The sequence below is a fragment of the Zootermopsis nevadensis genome, unplaced genomic scaffold (genome assembly GCF_977971745.1).
Source record: "Zootermopsis nevadensis isolate Lab colony 2312 unplaced genomic scaffold, Znev_1.0 Znev_ptg000003l, whole genome shotgun sequence".
Lineage (NCBI taxonomy): Eukaryota > Metazoa > Arthropoda > Insecta > Blattodea > Termopsidae > Zootermopsis > Zootermopsis nevadensis.
The window spans coordinates 13,438,660-13,456,966 of NW_028259135.1; the positions used below are offsets into that span (position 1 = coordinate 13,438,660).

Here is an 18,307-nt window from a genome sequence, read left to right on the forward strand (position 1 = left end):
TAAAGTATAGCATTTATTAAGTTTCTACATAAAGGAAAACTGTCCCTGTGCTTAATGGCATGACAACATATGAGATGTGTGTGGATGTACAGTTTGTGCATTAACCTCAGGGCTTCACAAAGGTAAGTGGTCACCTTCATGCTCCAGATGCATTATTCCTGTGGGAAAGACCCTAGAATATACTGGATAGGATACTGGTATATGATATATAAATTCATTAATATTTCAAACACTTCCAAGGGAAGATGTTACTAAACAGATAGTGAAAAGAGCTTATCTTAACTCTGCATACATTTCATGTGACTAGTAAACTTACCACACATTTTCACATCACAAAATTCATACAGGAGAGTTGACAGTGAGTAAGCAAAAGAACAAGGAACTGAGAAAGATAAATGAAAATTAAATAATACTAAATAAGTTCAGGTACAATATAGTTTATGCATTAAAATGATACAAGAAATGTTTCAACAACTGTAATCTAAAATTAACAGGTACTTACCTTTAAGGCACGATAAGCTTCAAATGGAATCAAGATCAAGCCAACAAGGGCATTCCATGCCGTGTCTGCTGCTCCCACAAGAGGATTGAAGGCAACTATTGTAGGTTCAGACATACCCCACCAACCTGTCAACATAATCAAAATGTGTATGGTATAGGCTGAACTTAAACTTGAGGAAGTTCTAACATGTAATGAAGTGAGACATAAGAACACACGAGCAGCAGCTGCATTATTTGTGAGTGTACAGAGTTTAATCTAAATTAATTTTTCATACTGGAACAGGAAGAAGCAAGGCATGAATCCGTTTCTACACTTTCATATCATACACCAGAATCACACTGCATTGGATTCAAAGGCTGCACAACAACATTAAATTTCAACTTAATCAATGCCTTATAGATAAACAGTCTAGATAAATTACCATGTAACTTATGGTAAATATTCTTTGCCATCAATATATTATTTTAAATTCTAGCTTTAAAATTACCAAGAAAAATGACTAGACACTATATTATGAACCTTTTTACCCAGATATAAAATTAAAGGCTTATTTGTACATTCCTCTAACTCACACACTTTTCTTCTGTGTAGAGAGAAATGCACTCATGCTACAAACACTTCTGGTTGCTGATCAATGTAACAACACCAGCAAATCAAGACAACTTTGAGAACTAGAGGAACGTGAAAAAACCAATTTAATGTTTGTAGTACAAACTGAATATATATTTCAATCATAATACTGATGCTTCACAGTTAAGTATCAATTATTGTGCATGATTTTTGTATAAATTTTGTGAGCCATGATTGATTACCAATATAAAATGTAAGGTTCTTATGTCTTAATTATATGCAGCTTAGAATAAAAGTAATTCCTTTTATACAATATCATCTACATTTTGATACAAAATAAGTAATTTCTCAAACATTATAAGAGATATGAAATCCTTATTTCTCCACATAGACGAATTAATTTTAATTTCACAATAAAGTAAAATGAAATTCTGACTTATATCCCAATGTTTCACATTTCAAACAGCCAACTTAAGTTAGTCACATAAAGATATTACTTCCTATTCAGCCAAGAACAGAGTCATAATTATTTTTCTAAACACATTAGCCACGAAGACTGCTGCCCATCAGTCACATACACAAAGATTAGTTAATGACAAAACACTAAAATCACCCCTATTCAAATCATTCATCAGACTAAAACCATTATCTTTAAACTACAGTAACATAATGCATTCTTCATTTCTCTACATCCAAGACTGAAAACCACAGTTATGTATTCAAGGTAATGAAGTATTGTTAACTTTGCAGGGGCTTGCACATTATACTTTATGCCATGTTTCTATTATTCAATGAATGTGCTTCTTGAAAATATTATTCTGTGAACATGGAAATTATACAATTTGATTGGTGTGTGTGTGTAGTATATACACACACAAATACATATACAAAGATGCATACTCCTATATAAAAATGTAAACACTGTCAGTAACCACTGAAAGCTAAATGTCTATAGAGAGAATAAAAAGATAATCATACCCAATAGTCATTAAAAATATTATTATGCTAGTAAGAAAATAATCTGTGAAAGCATAAGTCACCTATCAGATGAAATCCCCATACCTTACCTCTAACAAAAGATTCTCATACACTGAACTGAGTTTGTTTCTAAACCCTAAACTTCTTTAATCTATGCCTACTGCCAGAACAGCAAACCATGGCAGATGGCAAAACAGGAGAAGGACAGAGGAAGCACACTCACCATTATCACGCACATAAGCCCAGCCGACAGCAGCAGTAGACAGTCCATTCTTCCAATGTTTGAAGCCAAGGTAAGAAGGTAGAGGATTACAGGAATGTTTGGGGTGGTGAGAGTGGACAAGGTGCCTTCCTTCCTCTATCCTTCTCCCTTGTTCAATCTTGGGGGAGGGGAGTTTTTATAAAACTTTCTTGAGAATGTTATATCTCATACAGACACACAAGAAACAAGTGCAAAACAAACTCCAGTAAGTACAAACCAAATGATACAGCATTAATGAAGCTAAGTGCAAGGGTGCGTGGAAGGGTTAATACAGACCTCTGTTAGTGGTGATGCAATATTTTTTTAGAGAACAATTTAAAAAAAGACTATACACATTAACATCCATAACTCAGATTATACAATCTTCACATAATAAAGTTATAAAATTAACACAATGTGTCTAATTTAAGAACCACTTCCTTCCACTATCAATACCTAAGATAAATCTGTATGTCCAGAGATTAATACTCAGCTCATTAAAATAAAAACAAGAAGCCATTAAAACAGCTGGGAGACTCCATTCAATGTTTTCTTCTTTAAGCAAAGAAAAAAAAATTAAATTACACTCGTCAGTCTGATCAAAATATTCCACAGTAATATGTTGCAGTTATGTGCTGCATAGAGATAATGACAGGACGAAAAAGACATTGGATAGATTTTTTCCTCCCATTATTATTATTATTATTATTTAATATTTACATCATTTCTGACGAATATCTTATACTAAAAAGTATAAAAGTAATGATTTCAAACTACAGTCTGTTAATATCAAAGCTGCACCATGAAAAGAAATATGAGAAAAAGAGAACACAAAAATTCTTATAATGATTATTTGAGATTATAATTATTTACATGTAAACCCATTTAGAACCAGAAAGGTATGCTACATACACATGCCACATGGTTAGTTAGAGCACACTGTTCAACATGCAACATACAGAGCTGCGACTGTCAAAGCCGTTGAAAATAAGTTATACACTAGTCTGACTGATAGCTAGTTAAATGTAGTGATAAACAATGTTCAAATGGGGAACACACAAGTTGTTAACTCCTTTTATAATGCCAACACTCTCAATATTTTATCACTAGTTTTACAGCATCTTCTCCTCTTGAGGTGTTTTGGGTTGTTGTTTGTACCATGTGTGATTGTGACTGCACACCAACATTTTGAGAAACATGCGAACTCCATCTTAATATCAACCATGAAGATAAAGGTAACATGTTTCTCCAAAACACTGGTATACAATGGAACAAAGAAGACCACAATCTAATCTCACAGCATCATGAAAAGATCATATCTTACAGTGTCTTCTTTTAAGTTAACATCATAATTTTCATTAAGTAATATGTCATGTTAATTTTGGGATTCTGGCAATAAAATATTTTTATTTGAATCTAGAACAGAATCAGCCTATCACCAATATAACAGAAGAGATATACACTGTTTATATTTCATGAGGTGAATTAGAAAATTACTGGTTTCCGACTTGTCCAGTCTGCCTACTTATAAAAGTTTACATAAACCTCAGGTTTTATGAAAGTCTGTGTATCCATGACAAATGTTCTCAATATGAGAGCCCCAGGCTATTGGGATGCTGTCAAGCACATTTTCTGGGGGTGAAGGGGGGGGGGAAGAAACAACATGCTTCCATATTCTGGTGCATTTCTGAACACCAAATTCTTATAAAGATAAAAATTCCATTACATAGATAAACCTGAAATAGGTATGGCTCATAAGAACAGGAGTGAAAATAGTAATATGGGTTGTGAAATTGTGTAGTCATTAATGTTTTAGAGGAATGTGATGTTCCCATTGTCAGGAGAAAATATATTTGGCTTCTAAGATGAAATAAATGGATGGACAGATTCAACCTCATTATGTGGTCACTTTATGCACTTTGTGCAAACAACATAAATGTAATAATTACCGGAAGTGAACATGACATAGTTATACTGATTATCCAGGACCAGAACTGTGACACAAGAAAATTAATTCCACCACTTTTGCACATTCTAGTAAGAAAGTAATGCACATCAGAAGCATTGTCAAATAAAGGCCATCCCAAAACACAACTTACAAGCTAACAGTGTGATGTATATATAGAGGATGATATTATAGTAATAATAATAATATTTGACATTAGCTTTAGAGCAACATTGACAAAAGCCTCTGCTGTAAGGTGTACAGTATGGTAAAGTATGCTGCATATATATTATATATATCTGGATATATATTAAGCAAAGAGACACCACTATAAGAAATAAAATATGTACCAATTTCTTACACATCCCATTATCTGACATTTTATACTATGAACTGGCTTAATGTTTACAGCATTTTTATATGTAATTTTGTCTGTCTAGCTACCTACAAAATGTTCTTATTGCATGGGTCCCCAAACATTTTCACTAGTAAGCCACCTGGTTAATAAATTCTATGCACATGGGCCAAACAAGATGCAGATTTTTAAAACACAAGTGTATTATATACAAATACAGGCTATTTTCATATTAAATCATGAAAGATTAAGTAAATTACAATTTTTTCTGGAAAAATATTACTGGTCTAATTTTTTACTTTCTTCACTGAACATGAATCATAATCACATATAAATAAAATAAAAATATGGTATGAGAAAGTAAAATTACATGCTGCAAAAGTGCATCAGGCACATCTGTAGGAACTTCATTTGTCAATTCCTGAAAGCTTTGTTATATTTAGTAAAAGAATTCTGATAAATATGAGGTTCCCATGGCTGTGAAGGTGTTTCTGTTGTTCTAGGTAGTAATGCTGTATGGTGGCAGAATGTTCCTCTGAAACATTGGTATCTTCCTACAAGTCCATACAGCATTATTGCCCAGAAAACCAACATCTATCAATTATTATTAAAAATGTTACATGGCCCACAGTCTGTACTTTGGACAGCCCTGCCCTAGTGTTCTGTCAGGCTCTGAAACAAATCCACTGTTAATTTTAATAAGCTTCCTTGCTCAGAGACTACCCAGAGTTCAAGCCCTGATGATGGAGATTGTGTATTAGTGATAGCTAAGCATGCCATGCTGATGGAATAATGGCTGGCAGAGAAAAATCTACTCCAAAGTCATTTTGACCATCACTAATCCATATGGACTGCTCTGAATATCAGGCCTCTAAGGTAAGAAGATAATACCTTTCTGCATAAGCTATTGCATGGCCATAACTACAAACTAATGTCTGAATTTGTATCTCTTGAATACATACTCATTCATTAAGATATTAAATTAAATTTTTAAAACTAACTAATTTCAAGGCTATCAGCCAGTCATTAGTATAAATACTATATAAATTGTTAGCTGTATAATCCTCACAATATGGGCTTTATTTTTTCATTTAATGATATGAGTCATGGAATTAATCAATTTTAAGTGGGAAATGTTTGCATTTGTTCCTGATTTTATAATTTCAATGACTTTCAGAACTATTTTAAAATGTATTAATACTTACAATACTACAATCCCCTTACATATACTAACTTTTCTAAACATACGTATCTGCAGACTAAAATCTACTTTTATCATATATTGTGTCCCCTTTCTTCGTAATTTGTCATTTAAAAATAAACACACTTCTATATGTAGCATATTGCATGTGCAACCTCCTTACCAAAGAAGTAAACATTTAGTTTCAGAGCTTGGATCAGTGACAGAGTAAATTGCTACTTTCTATGGTATTGAATATGATTTCATCCCTCTTGTGTGGAGTATAATTTACACTAAAGATCATGTATAAAGTTGAACTAGTTTCATAAATAATATGTAGTGTAAATTAAATGTTAATCTCTGACCCACCAGTTAGATGGTCTCAGAGTCAGGGTAGTTAGATTTTATCATTTATGGAAGTTTAAGTTCAATATAAGCCCTAAAATTATAAAACAAATTAGATCAAGAATAATGTCTGTATTTAATAGCAAAGAAGTGATATCAAGGGCCTGACATACACTGGATAAAAAAATAAAACAAACTGAGGCCTGCTGCATGCTGCACAGGAAAAAGCAGGGGATAAAATATACAATCTCAAACTAAGCATCTGACTTAAAAACTGGGAGCAAATATAAGTTAGAAAAAGAAGTTTTAATTTCTGAAATAAAGTTTGGATAGGGAAAGGAATATGTTTGCACCATGTGAAATCCTGTAAAAAAAGTATGCATTTTTAAATAGTAAGCTGACAAATAAGAAAAAGTTACATAGTTAGCTATGACACAACACATCCAAGAATGCACATAAAATAAAGTTATGTGTGAGCATGCCTCACTGCTAACCACAAAAGAGATTAGCTCTATCTACTGCAGACATCACCTCAATGTTTCTTCATACTGCAACAACCAAAGAAGACTAAGTCTAAAAGATGCAGATGCCGCCAGAACCAACCAGACCACTAACTCGGCCCCTTTCAGGGCCTTTATCCATACAACTACACTCACCTTTCTCTCTCTACAATCTCTCCCTCTCCCACCCTCGCCCACGTGCTACCATTGGTCCACTCCCATACCTGCTCCCATTGGCTCGGGGCAGGCTACACCTTTCACTTCCCTGCCTATAAAATCCAACTCCTCACACCCTATTGACATATTCATCGCCCTGATGACGGAGGCAGTATGACCTCTGAAACGTTGGTTAACATCGACCAGACTACACAGCGCAATAACCCAGAAGACAGAAATCTTCATGCAGTTTTTAAGTTCCATAGCACTGTGACAATGATCATGATACAGTAGAACAAAAAAAAAATTCAGACTAGTGAAACAAGTAATTTTAGCCCTAAACATTTTATGGTTAGAAACAGAAATACTGTATCAAATCTATAATACAGGTTTTCCTTATAACATAAATTGCACCTTCTTCTTCTAAAAGTGCCTATCCATTCCTGGTGTTGGCGATCAGCATAGCTCATGCTTGATTGTACTATGGAATTATAATGGAGTGGTTTCCCGTTGCCTTCTCCATCGCAGTATCACAACCGGTACAATCATCTTGTAAATAATAGTTTACATGCATAAAACAGACTTCAGTACCCAAACAATTCAAATTCTCTTCCCATTTGTGTAATTTCAGTGCTTTCAATGAGCAAAGAATCAGTACTGAAATCTCTGCAACAACTCCTCTTTTATTATAATTGAAAGAAAATAAGGTAATAATATAATTAATGTATGTTTTACTCTCTCATAAGGGGTTAGAGTGGATTTGAAGACAGTTTTTGTGGCAGTTTCATTAATGAAGAGGTATATCCATTACTGAACACAAGCTCGATTTATTTCGCTGGCTTGCACCCTCCAGAAAGTATGCACATGCACACACAGAGAAAAGGAACTGCTTCAATTTTATGGCATGAGGGAAAGTTAATTTTTTTGGCACTTGTAGTAATAACCTAATTTTAACTTTTCAAGAGGACAGGTCAATGGTGATGAATATGTAAAATTATAATTTGTCTTTCACATTTAAAGAAAGGAGTTGATCAAATTTTCACAATCAAGTGTTTCCAAACATTAATGGTCTTCAATCAAATTTCAAGAATGTTCTTGTTCAAAAAAATTCACAATGTTGATACAAGCTATTTTCTGTCTTCTTAACCACTTCTAAAAGCAAAACAGGTTTACAGAGCAAACATGACTTTCTAGACCCCTCTTTAATAATTTTACAACCAACAGAACATGGTAAGATCAGTAATATGAACCATTTTGTCATTCAAGTTTTTACCAGTAACAAACAAGAAATTGGGCCACATATATTTTGAAATAAAAACACAATAATCATTATTTAACAGTTTTCAAATTTTTTTTAGTGATATGTCTGATAAAACAATGACTTACTTCTACTTAAACATAAAAGATCACAGGATATTTAATCAGGAAGTATGAAAGAAGAAAAACTGGTACAGATTCAGAGAGTAAGACAAACCGTTAGAGTAATCAAGCAACAAACCCTATATATTTAATGCATAGCCAGTGACATAAAAAACTCTGTTAAATTGCAACTGTGATGGCAACAAGCCAGTTATCTCATTTGAGGCAATTTATCACTCATAACCATTGCCACAAATTATACATACATTACTTAACAGTAAAGAACCACAACAGTTGATACAATTTCCTAAAGAGATAAAATAACATCAGGTAATGCTTTCAAATGTAATAAATTTATTTTCATGAATAAAGAAATAAGTTGGACAAACAACTCTATGCCCTTATATAAATATATCCCAGCACTAGTTTCTTTTATATATATATATATCAAAATTGTGTAAAATCCTCAATGGACATGTCAAAAATGCAGCCCCTTGTATAGCCAATTCTTGCTGAATGGAATAAACTTGAAGTTTAATGTGACCCTAGATCCTGAAGCATTGAAATAAAAATAAAATTTACTTGAAGTACAGGCTAGTGTAAGTCAAAAGTGAACGCCCACATGAGGATCAAAATTGTGATCTTCTAGCTGGCCAATCCTATCACATCTAAAAGTCAAGCATTAAAATGCTGTATGTGAATGTATCAGTATGTAAATATCATTTAATCTTTAGTACTATGATAAATGATTGCAGAGAGCTACAGTGCTGGCAGATAATTTAAACTAATACATTTCTGCAATTTTGGAAATATGGTCCACAGGTCATTAATCACAAATGTGTAGAGAACACTTACCTGCCAGAAAGATGAGGGGCAGCAGCAGGAGAAAAAGTCTCCATGTATTGCGCTTATGTGAGGAAAACGATTTGGATACGGCATCTGTTTCTGTAGAGTCATCTTGTTCATAAAACAGCTCATGCTCCTGTTCTACTCGTGTTGTGCGCCAACTTGACAGCAGTAATGTATCCAAGTGCATTATTGACAGGAACAATTGATAAGCCCAACTGAAGGTCCTTGGTAGCCAACTGGAACTTCCCTCACCCCTTACAGGTAACACAACTCCTATTCACAACAGGAAAAAATTGAAAGTAATGATAAGCCAGCTTTGGAGAGCCAAATTAAACCTTCAGATCATTATTCTCACTGAAGAGGTTTGTAGTTTTCAATCAGAACCAAATACAGCAAAATAACGTTAAAATAAACTTCAATGAAAATTACAAAAGGAACACTACCATCCTCATTACTTGTTCATCAAGTATCAGTTTAAAGATAGAACCACTTCCCAAGAGAAATACTTCATTTCCTTGAGGTGAAAAAGGAACACAAAACTGATCACAGTAAATTTCATTATAACTTACTTAACTGCTGCTATATCATTTCACTGTGTAACTTTGATATACTTTAGGTACTGTCCGCAAATGTTTTCTAGGTGTCTGAACTCCATAAAAATGATTTGGCTTAGCTCATTACAGCCTGGTTTATGCAATAGGATAGTAAAGCAGGAAGGCATACACACCAAACACATAACACTGTGTGGTTGTATTTGCTCCACTGTCATGTATTTTGAACAATAGGATCAAGCAGATAAGAAATCATTTCAGACTAACCTAACTACCTACCTCTTTCATTCCCAGGCCCCTTCATTAACAAAATGTGGGAAGCACACATACATGTTCACACATTTCAAAGCTAATACAAAATATGGAAAGCACCTCTTTTAATTAGTTACTACAGAATGTCTATTTGCTAAAATTATGCATAAAACAATAAGCTTACGGCGGGGTGTGGTGTAGATATCAGTGTCACGCGGATGACCAACTAGTCTATACACAGCATCAACTGTGCCAGTGTAAGAGACAGTGATGAAAGTCCAGATAACCATGAAGAAAGATGTGATAACAGAAGTGACAGTCCATGACTTGGAAATATGTGAAGAAGTCTTGCTACTAAGTGACTCAGCCACTTCATCCACATCTGAATCAATGGCAGCCCAATCTTCCAAAACTTTCCTGGATGCCTGTGAACCTGGAATTGTATCATCTATGCTGATATAAAGATACACAGAAGTAATGCAAAACATTATCATCTTGTCATATTTCATACTGTAAATATTTTTTACAGTAAACAGCGACATGTGCCATAAAGGTTGCGACACTGATAATTATCACATTAACTGAAATACTGAATACTGCACTGATAGTGGAAAAACCTTAATTCTTCTAGTAAATTTATAAATTGTGCAATCTTTTATGAAGTGCCAGATGATAATAATACACAAAACAGAATACACTTAAACTATTATTCTACCTGAGAGAGAAGGATCAAACCAACGTGATTTTGTTACACGATGCTTTGACACGGAAGTGACAGTACTGCTTGGTGAAATTTTGTTTTCTGTGCTGCTGTAATGGTGCATGGTCTTGAGGCTTCTACGAGACATGTTGGGCATAGCAATCACACCTGGTGCTAGCTCTTTGCGATGTGGTGACACCGGGGAGTATGTATAGTCAGTCTTTGGAAACTTACTGCAAGCATACAGAAAGTTAAGGTACTAAACCACCATTCAACATGATCGAATACCACTAAATAAATCAAAGTAATTCTCATTATTAACACATCTCATAAATCAGCACTGTAGTCAATGCAAGGTAACTGCCTCACATTATCAGTCAGTCTCACATTTCTTTTGTTTCATTAGTCATTTCCATCAACCAACCACTTGACACTCTTTTAGTCTGAGTTAATAACAGCATCATTAAATAAACCACAGATGAATACATAAACATGCTTACATCTCTTCTTAATATCCAACATGTCAAGCTCCAGTAAAATATATAAATAAAAGATGAAAAATTACAAAATTTGTAGGTGACATGTTTATGATCCATCACCATACCAAATTTTTATGTCTAGTTGCCATGACTTTTAGTCATCAGGATGGAAAGAAAACAACTTCTTGCAACAACTACTCTGTTGTTTTAGTTTTAAACTATACACAAACTTAAGCTTAAAAAAAGTTAAATGAATATTACTGCCACATTGATACTGTTAATGACACAGTGAAATGAAAACTAAGCAAGACATTCATATCAAGCTTCATGATGAAATTAGTCAACTGGTTCAAAGGGTCAAGCATGGGAGAGAAACACAGAGAAAACATAAAGTTGCATGTTCATTTTTCCGGCATAAGAAAAAAGGAGAGGTTAGAAATAAAAACTCATGTGGAACAAAATTTACATTTAGTAATGAAAATAAAAATCAATAAAACAGTTTGACTGCATTACAAGCAGCAGAAAGGTGGTAATTACTTTTTAGTTAATTTAATAGTTTTTTGATTGCATAGGTTCAATATAATCAAAATGGGATGATGACTGAGTCAGGAATTGGAAAGAATAAGGAAGGAAACAGCAGTAACATGTTTTAAGGTACTAATCTTGCATCTGCTAGGAGAGATTAAGTAAAACCATTAAGAACCTATCATAATAATAGCTATGGGCTGAGAAAGAAAACTATGACCTCCCAAATATGGAGCAGTTTGGCAAAAAGCAGTAAATTAAACAAGATCTGAATACAATCTAGATGGTTTCCTCAAACATCAATTTTATTTCATTTATATAAATAAAAATGGTCCCACATCATGATTACTCTTGATATTTAAAAGGCCATGTGTATTAAAGAAAATAATTTGTAAGTAAAAGGCTACAGAGCCAAAAAAACATAATGATACTGCCCTTCAAGTTATGCAATAACTTATGACATGTTATGGGGGGGGGGGGAGGGAGAGAGAGAGAGAGAGAGAGAGAGAGAGGTAAAAGACAAACTGAATCAAGTTTCCAGACACAAGAACTTTCTTAGCAAAGATGTGGCTTGGCATGAGTGTGAGTCACTCCAGGGGTACCCCAGTCTCCTATAAATAGTATCCTTCCCCTTACCACAATTATGCAAGGTCAGGTAGGCCAGTTCAGTTCAGAGAAAGGGAGGCTGGGATGAAAGTATATTTAGCAAAACCACATCTACAGTATTTGGAATTGCACCATCACCTTCTTTGTGCTGGACAATGTATCTGTATCTCCAGAATCCTTTCTCCTGGCCTCAAAATTCAGAATTAAAAGAAAGCTGAAAGCATTATATGGGCAACTACATCATATTCACAAACAGAACTGCACGAAACATCTAACAAAAACAGACCACCTGATAAGACCCAAGTAAACCTATCTTTTCTCCTGAAGATGATCCTTACCAAATTTCATCATAATTATGAACTTACAGACTACCTTTCTTGTACGTATCCTTGGCTCTGCCTCAGTGTTGACAAAATTAAAAACACCCATATTCTTTGAATCACTCCTTTACAAACTTGTACTCAATTATTTTTCATGCATTAAAAAATAGCGACATGATAAAATCTAACTTAGATATTTTTCTTTTCATTTGCTGTAAAGCTTGATTCACCAAATTAGGATGAGCAACCACAACATGAACTAGCCATTTAAAATCAGTACAAAGTGCTTAGCAGCTGCAGTCTCACATTATGCATGTAACAAAGTTCAAAGACCACAGATCATTACTCACATAATAACAAATGAATAAATAAAAAGTGTTATAGTTATTAAAGTTAAAACAAACACGTGTTCCATGCAAGCACATAAAAATACAAGACATAAACATGATCTCTATGTGCCAAATGCTAACCTTACTAAATATCAAATAGGAGCAAACTATACAGGTATCAAGTTATTTAATAATCTTCCACCAACAATTAAAAGTCTAAATTATGATATAAAGGTATTCAAGACTGCATTGAAAGATTACCTCTTCACTCACTCTTTCTATTCCATAGATGATTTCATCTCTGCTGAAAATTTTTAAGCTTTATGTATATCTATAATCTATATGTAAACTAAGTTTTGTATTTCTATTTAAAATTCTGAGGTTTATGTATATTAACTTGTAAAATTATTTTTCATTCTTGTATTGCAGAATCTGAAGTTTATGTACATTGATATGTAAAATACGTTCTTGTACTTGTGTCAAAAGTAATGAAGTTCTTAAGTTTATGTATACTGCATGAAATGACATGTTCTACATCCTTTGGTTTAGTCCTAAGAAGGATCTATGGAATGTAAATAAATTCTACTCTACTAAAGTCTGCCTTATGACTGAAGTCTTTCTTTATGCCCAGATAAAATTCCCATTAATTTATATGTGTATTATAAAAAAGTACTATACCTGTGCCATGACATATTCTACATTCTTGGCTTGGGCCTATGAAGGATCTATGAAATGTAAATAAATTCTATTTGCCAGCAGTACATAACCGTTGCTTTCAAAAGGTACATCAATGCAAAAACTACAAATTCAAACACCACTGCTATTAAAACATCTACAAGAAAACAATGTGGCTAACCAGCATGTCAAGGAACCTTTCACCCTTTAATCAGTAAGTGACTGTGCCCCAAATGGAATCTTTTCTGAAATATAATTAAACAGTAAAGTGCAAAATGCTCAACCAAATATATAATGCATTATCTTTAAATTCAAAATACAGTCTACACAAGGCTGACCTGGAACTTAATAATTACACTCCTATGCTTACTGGAAGTCCAACTTCCTGTTCCCTAATACAACATACAATGCTGAACAGAATTCCAAAGACCACTCTCAAGACAGGTGTACAATAATGGTATCACTTAATCTTTGAATCAATTTGTAATTAACATTCATAATTCTGTGCCATGTGTGTGTAAACTAAAGACTTCAACAAATATGGGGGAACAAAATTATTTTTATAGTGTTCAGATTATTATGAACTGCTCTAAAACATACCTTCAACTAAACTTAGATCCTGTGACATGTTATTGAACTTTTTACAATAATTTTAATTATACTAAACTTAAATGAGTACCTAGTAATTGATTAATATCATATTGTATGTAATGTTTAACATTTTACACAATTTAAATTTAAAATTTGGTGAAACTTTCCCCTATTACAGACCTGCATATTTACAATCTTCCACCAAGATATGTTTAAAAAACTAAGGGAAGGATGAATTTATCTTAGCAGTGACATTCTCAAGTTGGCAGCACTACATTCTATTATAACACTTTCAAAGAATATTAAATTTTAATTATGGCCTTGAAATAGTCACTGGCAGAGGTAAAGAGAATAATGGAGCATTTAAAAATCATATTTACACATATTATCTAATCCCTCCACAAATGTAATGGTGCATGCAATTTCTCTTTCACAGCACAGAGATATGAAAATTCAGACATGTAACAACATATTATTGACCACAAAACACTGAGAAAATTACCATATTACTGAATTTGTTTGTTATCTTGTTAACATTAATACTGTTATTGTTATTGGCATCATCATATCACTTACCTTTCAGTTTCATAAGTTATAATTTTAAGAGTGAATTTGCTTGAATGGAAGCAAAGATAGGCATGCTAAGTCAATTACTGTGTAGTCATATAACAATCATACTGTACATTCAGTCCATTATCTTAATATTCTAGATAGGACTATTAAAAAACACTGCGAAAATGGAATCCAATATAACTAACAACCTGAACAATCTAATTCAAGTTATCAAAGACTCTCCCAGTATACATACATTTCATGACCTACTCATCACACATGCAAGCTATGGAGCTCTTGAAGTAGAATGATGTGATAAGGAATATAAGAGGCTTCAAATGCCCATACATAATTTATGGTCTGTGTATCAGTGCTGATTACATTTTCAAATTAAATCTAGTATCCCAGAAAAATTATAAAATGTTAAAAGAAATGGACAAAATTTAATGCGACTATTTCATAAATAAATAAGAATCAAATACTAGTACCTTGCTTGTGGTTTCTGTCTGTAGTTTAAAATATAATGTATTAAAACTATTTATTCTGCAACAAAATGTCTTCAAAAAAACCAGTTCTGGACATACAAACCTTCTTCAACTCTCTACGAGCTTATGGAATTTGGTGCAACAATATTGGACACCTCACACTCTTTGCTTTTTACTAAGATTTTCAAAGCTAATTATCAAACTGTTGTGGAACCCTATTCTGCTAAACCCATTCTATTCTTCAAATCTGGCCAAAATCAGATATGTATTGCAGAAGCAAACAAAAACAACCCTCAAATGAACTAGCTGAATCTTGTTATGTTACTTTTGTTAAAGTGAGTCACAACTACAGCTTATTTTAAGGTATTACCCAAACACATCTTCAATATGTTGAGACTCAGATTTCTTGAAAGGGAACAACCAATGGGAAGGATGCAGCAGCAGGGTTGTTATATACCTCCAGGTAAAGGATGGCAGGACAGGTCTGTAATGCATAATTAAAAACATGAGGAAAATATGTTGGTTACATGAAAAGCAATAACAAAACATTAGAAAGCAAACAAGGCAAGACTGCTACACTAGAAGTATAAAGAACTATGGGTTCTTTGTTAAAACCCAATGATATCCTAATCAATGTTTATATAGAAATTGTGTTAATTAAAAAAATAAATTGAGCCTTATTACATCATGTACTACGAGGTAATGTCTAATAATTTTAACAATATTTTTTACATTTTGAATAAAGGTGCTGGTACTGTATACTGGTGCGTACAACCACAAAAGAGCACAGAAAGATTCTTATTCTTCAATACTCTTTTAAGATATCTTGGTCTTCATGTGAATTACCTGAAAATTAATGTATGGAATTTATATATAATGAGTCATAAATGTTTTAACTTGCATTAAATACTGACTCTTAAATTATAAATATTTTGAAATACTATACAGATACTTAGGTAAAATATTAACAACAAACTACTGAATTTATTGCTGCAGGAACAAAAATTCATGTTTGTTGTCTGGTCCTATACAGAAAAAATTGGTCTCAATACAATTCCAACTGAAATTAGACATTTTTGCATGCTGAACACATATCAACAAGAAAGCATTCCCATGACATCAGAAACGCACATGTTAACACAAACTATAGATCTGACTGTATTCTCAGATATGTGAAAAAATTAAAAATAAGCAAGCCAAGAAAGAAGAGAAAGCACCATGTAACAATGCGTAAAGTACACCTCTGACAATACACAAACACAATGAACACCAATGCAATACTTAACTATATATAATAATGATAAAAATTTAGAACAAAATATACACACACTAAATAAAACAGCACATTTCTGGTCAAGACATATATCCAAAATACAGAGGACTAATAAATAAATAAATAATTTTATTGCTCATATGTTCTACCAATTACAGAATTATTATTTATAGTTTCAATTTAACATTTATCCAAACTGAAGAAGAAATTCTGTAACACAGAAAGCAGAATGCCATTTTTAAAAAACCCAGTCAATTTAAATAAAATCTTCATCTTTCATAACTCCTAATTCCCTAGTTTTCAGGCTAGTAGTTACATAGTTTGAATAACCTATGTATTTAGATTTTATTTTTGTTCAACTGAACCTATATTACTTTCCAAATTTCTCTCAAGAAAATGATACATAACCTATGGCACAGCAATCCCTGTTAAATTCCTTGCTATATATACTGCACATAGCCAACATTTCTGATATCTGACAGTACATAGTAAGCATCCTGGTTGCCTAATTAATGTTGTATTAAATATTTTTGTGTGTAATTCATGATGATATTTTAGAGTGACTTACAAGCAACATGAAAATCTTTAGTTTGTCACGTGGAAACTATATTAAAAAATGTTTAAAAATGACAATATAACTATTACTTCTGAACAGGAAACTATAAAAAAACCGCCATCATGTCAATATGTTAACCCTATAAATAACTGTCACTATGACCCTAACATAAATCTTTGATAATGCAAAATAGCCAACCTAATGTTCACTGTTTGTGATCTTCACTTTTTTTAACACAGACGTACTTCTTAGCGGTGATATTAGTTTTCTGCGTTGTAATGCAAGACCAACATCAAAACCTAAATCACCACAAGAACCTCAAATCTCACACATTTCTTAAGTTTGTGCATAAAGGAGTTTTACACTTTACAAATATATTAAAGATGTTGTGCAAAACTGAATTCTCATACACTTTTATAATTTTGGCACTGAATTTTAAAGTAAGCAAAGCAAGCAAAATATATTTAAATACTGGCAAATTCAGAGATTAAGCAGCCTTAGAAGCAAAAAAGTAAATGTGAGAATATTTTACATGCAGATATATCCATTAGCCATGTGACTTCGCACAATGAATGGTACTGTAGGGGCCATAAAAGCTGTCTAATTGTAATAATTACAATCACTAAAGTGTTTTATTGAACACACCAGAGATTGCAATCACTCAAATTAGAATCACACAAAACTAGATTTGCATGTACATTTTTATAACCTCTATGCTTATAACAATCAGAATGTAGTTTACATCATAATCAACACTAAACATGTTTCGTAACAATTAATGCAAAAAAACTATTCTTTCATGGCCCCTTCAATAATCAGTGCATGCTACACTGCCCTTCAAAGTGCAATAAATGTTCAATTCCAGCATGCAGCAATACGCACTTCCACCAGTCTCCAGCTTTCTTGTAGATCTGGTACGCAATGCCTTCTCCTCCCTCACTGGAGAAGTCACTCATTTTGTGATAGCCCCTTTTCTGTAGATCTTCCTCCTTAACTGCTTCTGCTGCCATGGCAAGCACTTCATCCTCCTTTCTGAGTGTAGCTCCATTAACCAGCAGGCGACGTTTTGCTCTCTGGCGATCTGATCGTCTGTCAATCTGTGAAGATTACATATTAACAAATTCTCCGCAGATTTGTTATATGATATGTCAATTGTCAACATTATAATAGTCTATGCTACTGATAGCATCATTAAACTACAAATAAATAGTAGTTAATGGAATTATATTAAGAGCATTAAAAGACACCACAACCATTCTATTCCTGGTCTTAACTAATTTGCTATTCATAACCATCAGAACAATTAGTCCCCATGCAATTGTGTATTAATCAGTGGTTATCTGTGATGCAGAGGCTAATCCTATGATTATATTATTCTGCCAAGACTATAAAACTCCTCAGATAATGACTACAGTCCACACATGTAACAAGAC

At 33.2% G+C, this 18,307-nt stretch overlaps 1 protein-coding gene and 1 long non-coding RNA gene across 4 annotated transcripts in view; one reads left to right on the plus strand and one right to left on the minus strand.

Annotated features, from left to right (window-relative positions):
• The window catches only part of koi (Sad1 and UNC84 domain-containing protein klaroid), a 32,143-nt gene that overhangs the window by 11,577 nt on the left and 2,259 nt on the right, over positions 1 to 18,307 (minus strand). The window contains exons 3-8 of one of the 3 annotated variants that reach the window (XM_022059445.2): positions 17,757 to 17,971; positions 15,416 to 15,529; positions 10,499 to 10,716; positions 9,968 to 10,216; positions 8,987 to 9,253; positions 503 to 627 (exon numbers count right to left, since the gene is read on the minus strand). In XM_022059445.2, coding sequence (XP_021915137.2) covers positions 503 to 627; positions 8,987 to 9,253; positions 9,968 to 10,216; positions 10,499 to 10,716; positions 15,416 to 15,529; positions 17,757 to 17,971 — 1,188 coding nt within the window. Of the gene's footprint in view, positions 1 to 502; positions 628 to 8,986; positions 9,254 to 9,967; positions 10,217 to 10,498; positions 10,717 to 13,420; positions 13,450 to 15,415; positions 15,530 to 17,756; positions 17,972 to 18,307 lie in introns of those variants that run through there. The other 2 variants (XM_022059453.2, XM_022059459.2) reach the window with 2 other exon arrangements.
• LOC147874991 (uncharacterized) lies at positions 600 to 2,056 on the plus strand. Its single transcript, XR_015537970.1, has 2 exons — positions 600 to 737; positions 1,094 to 2,056. It is a non-coding gene; the product is annotated as an uncharacterized LOC147874991 (long non-coding RNA).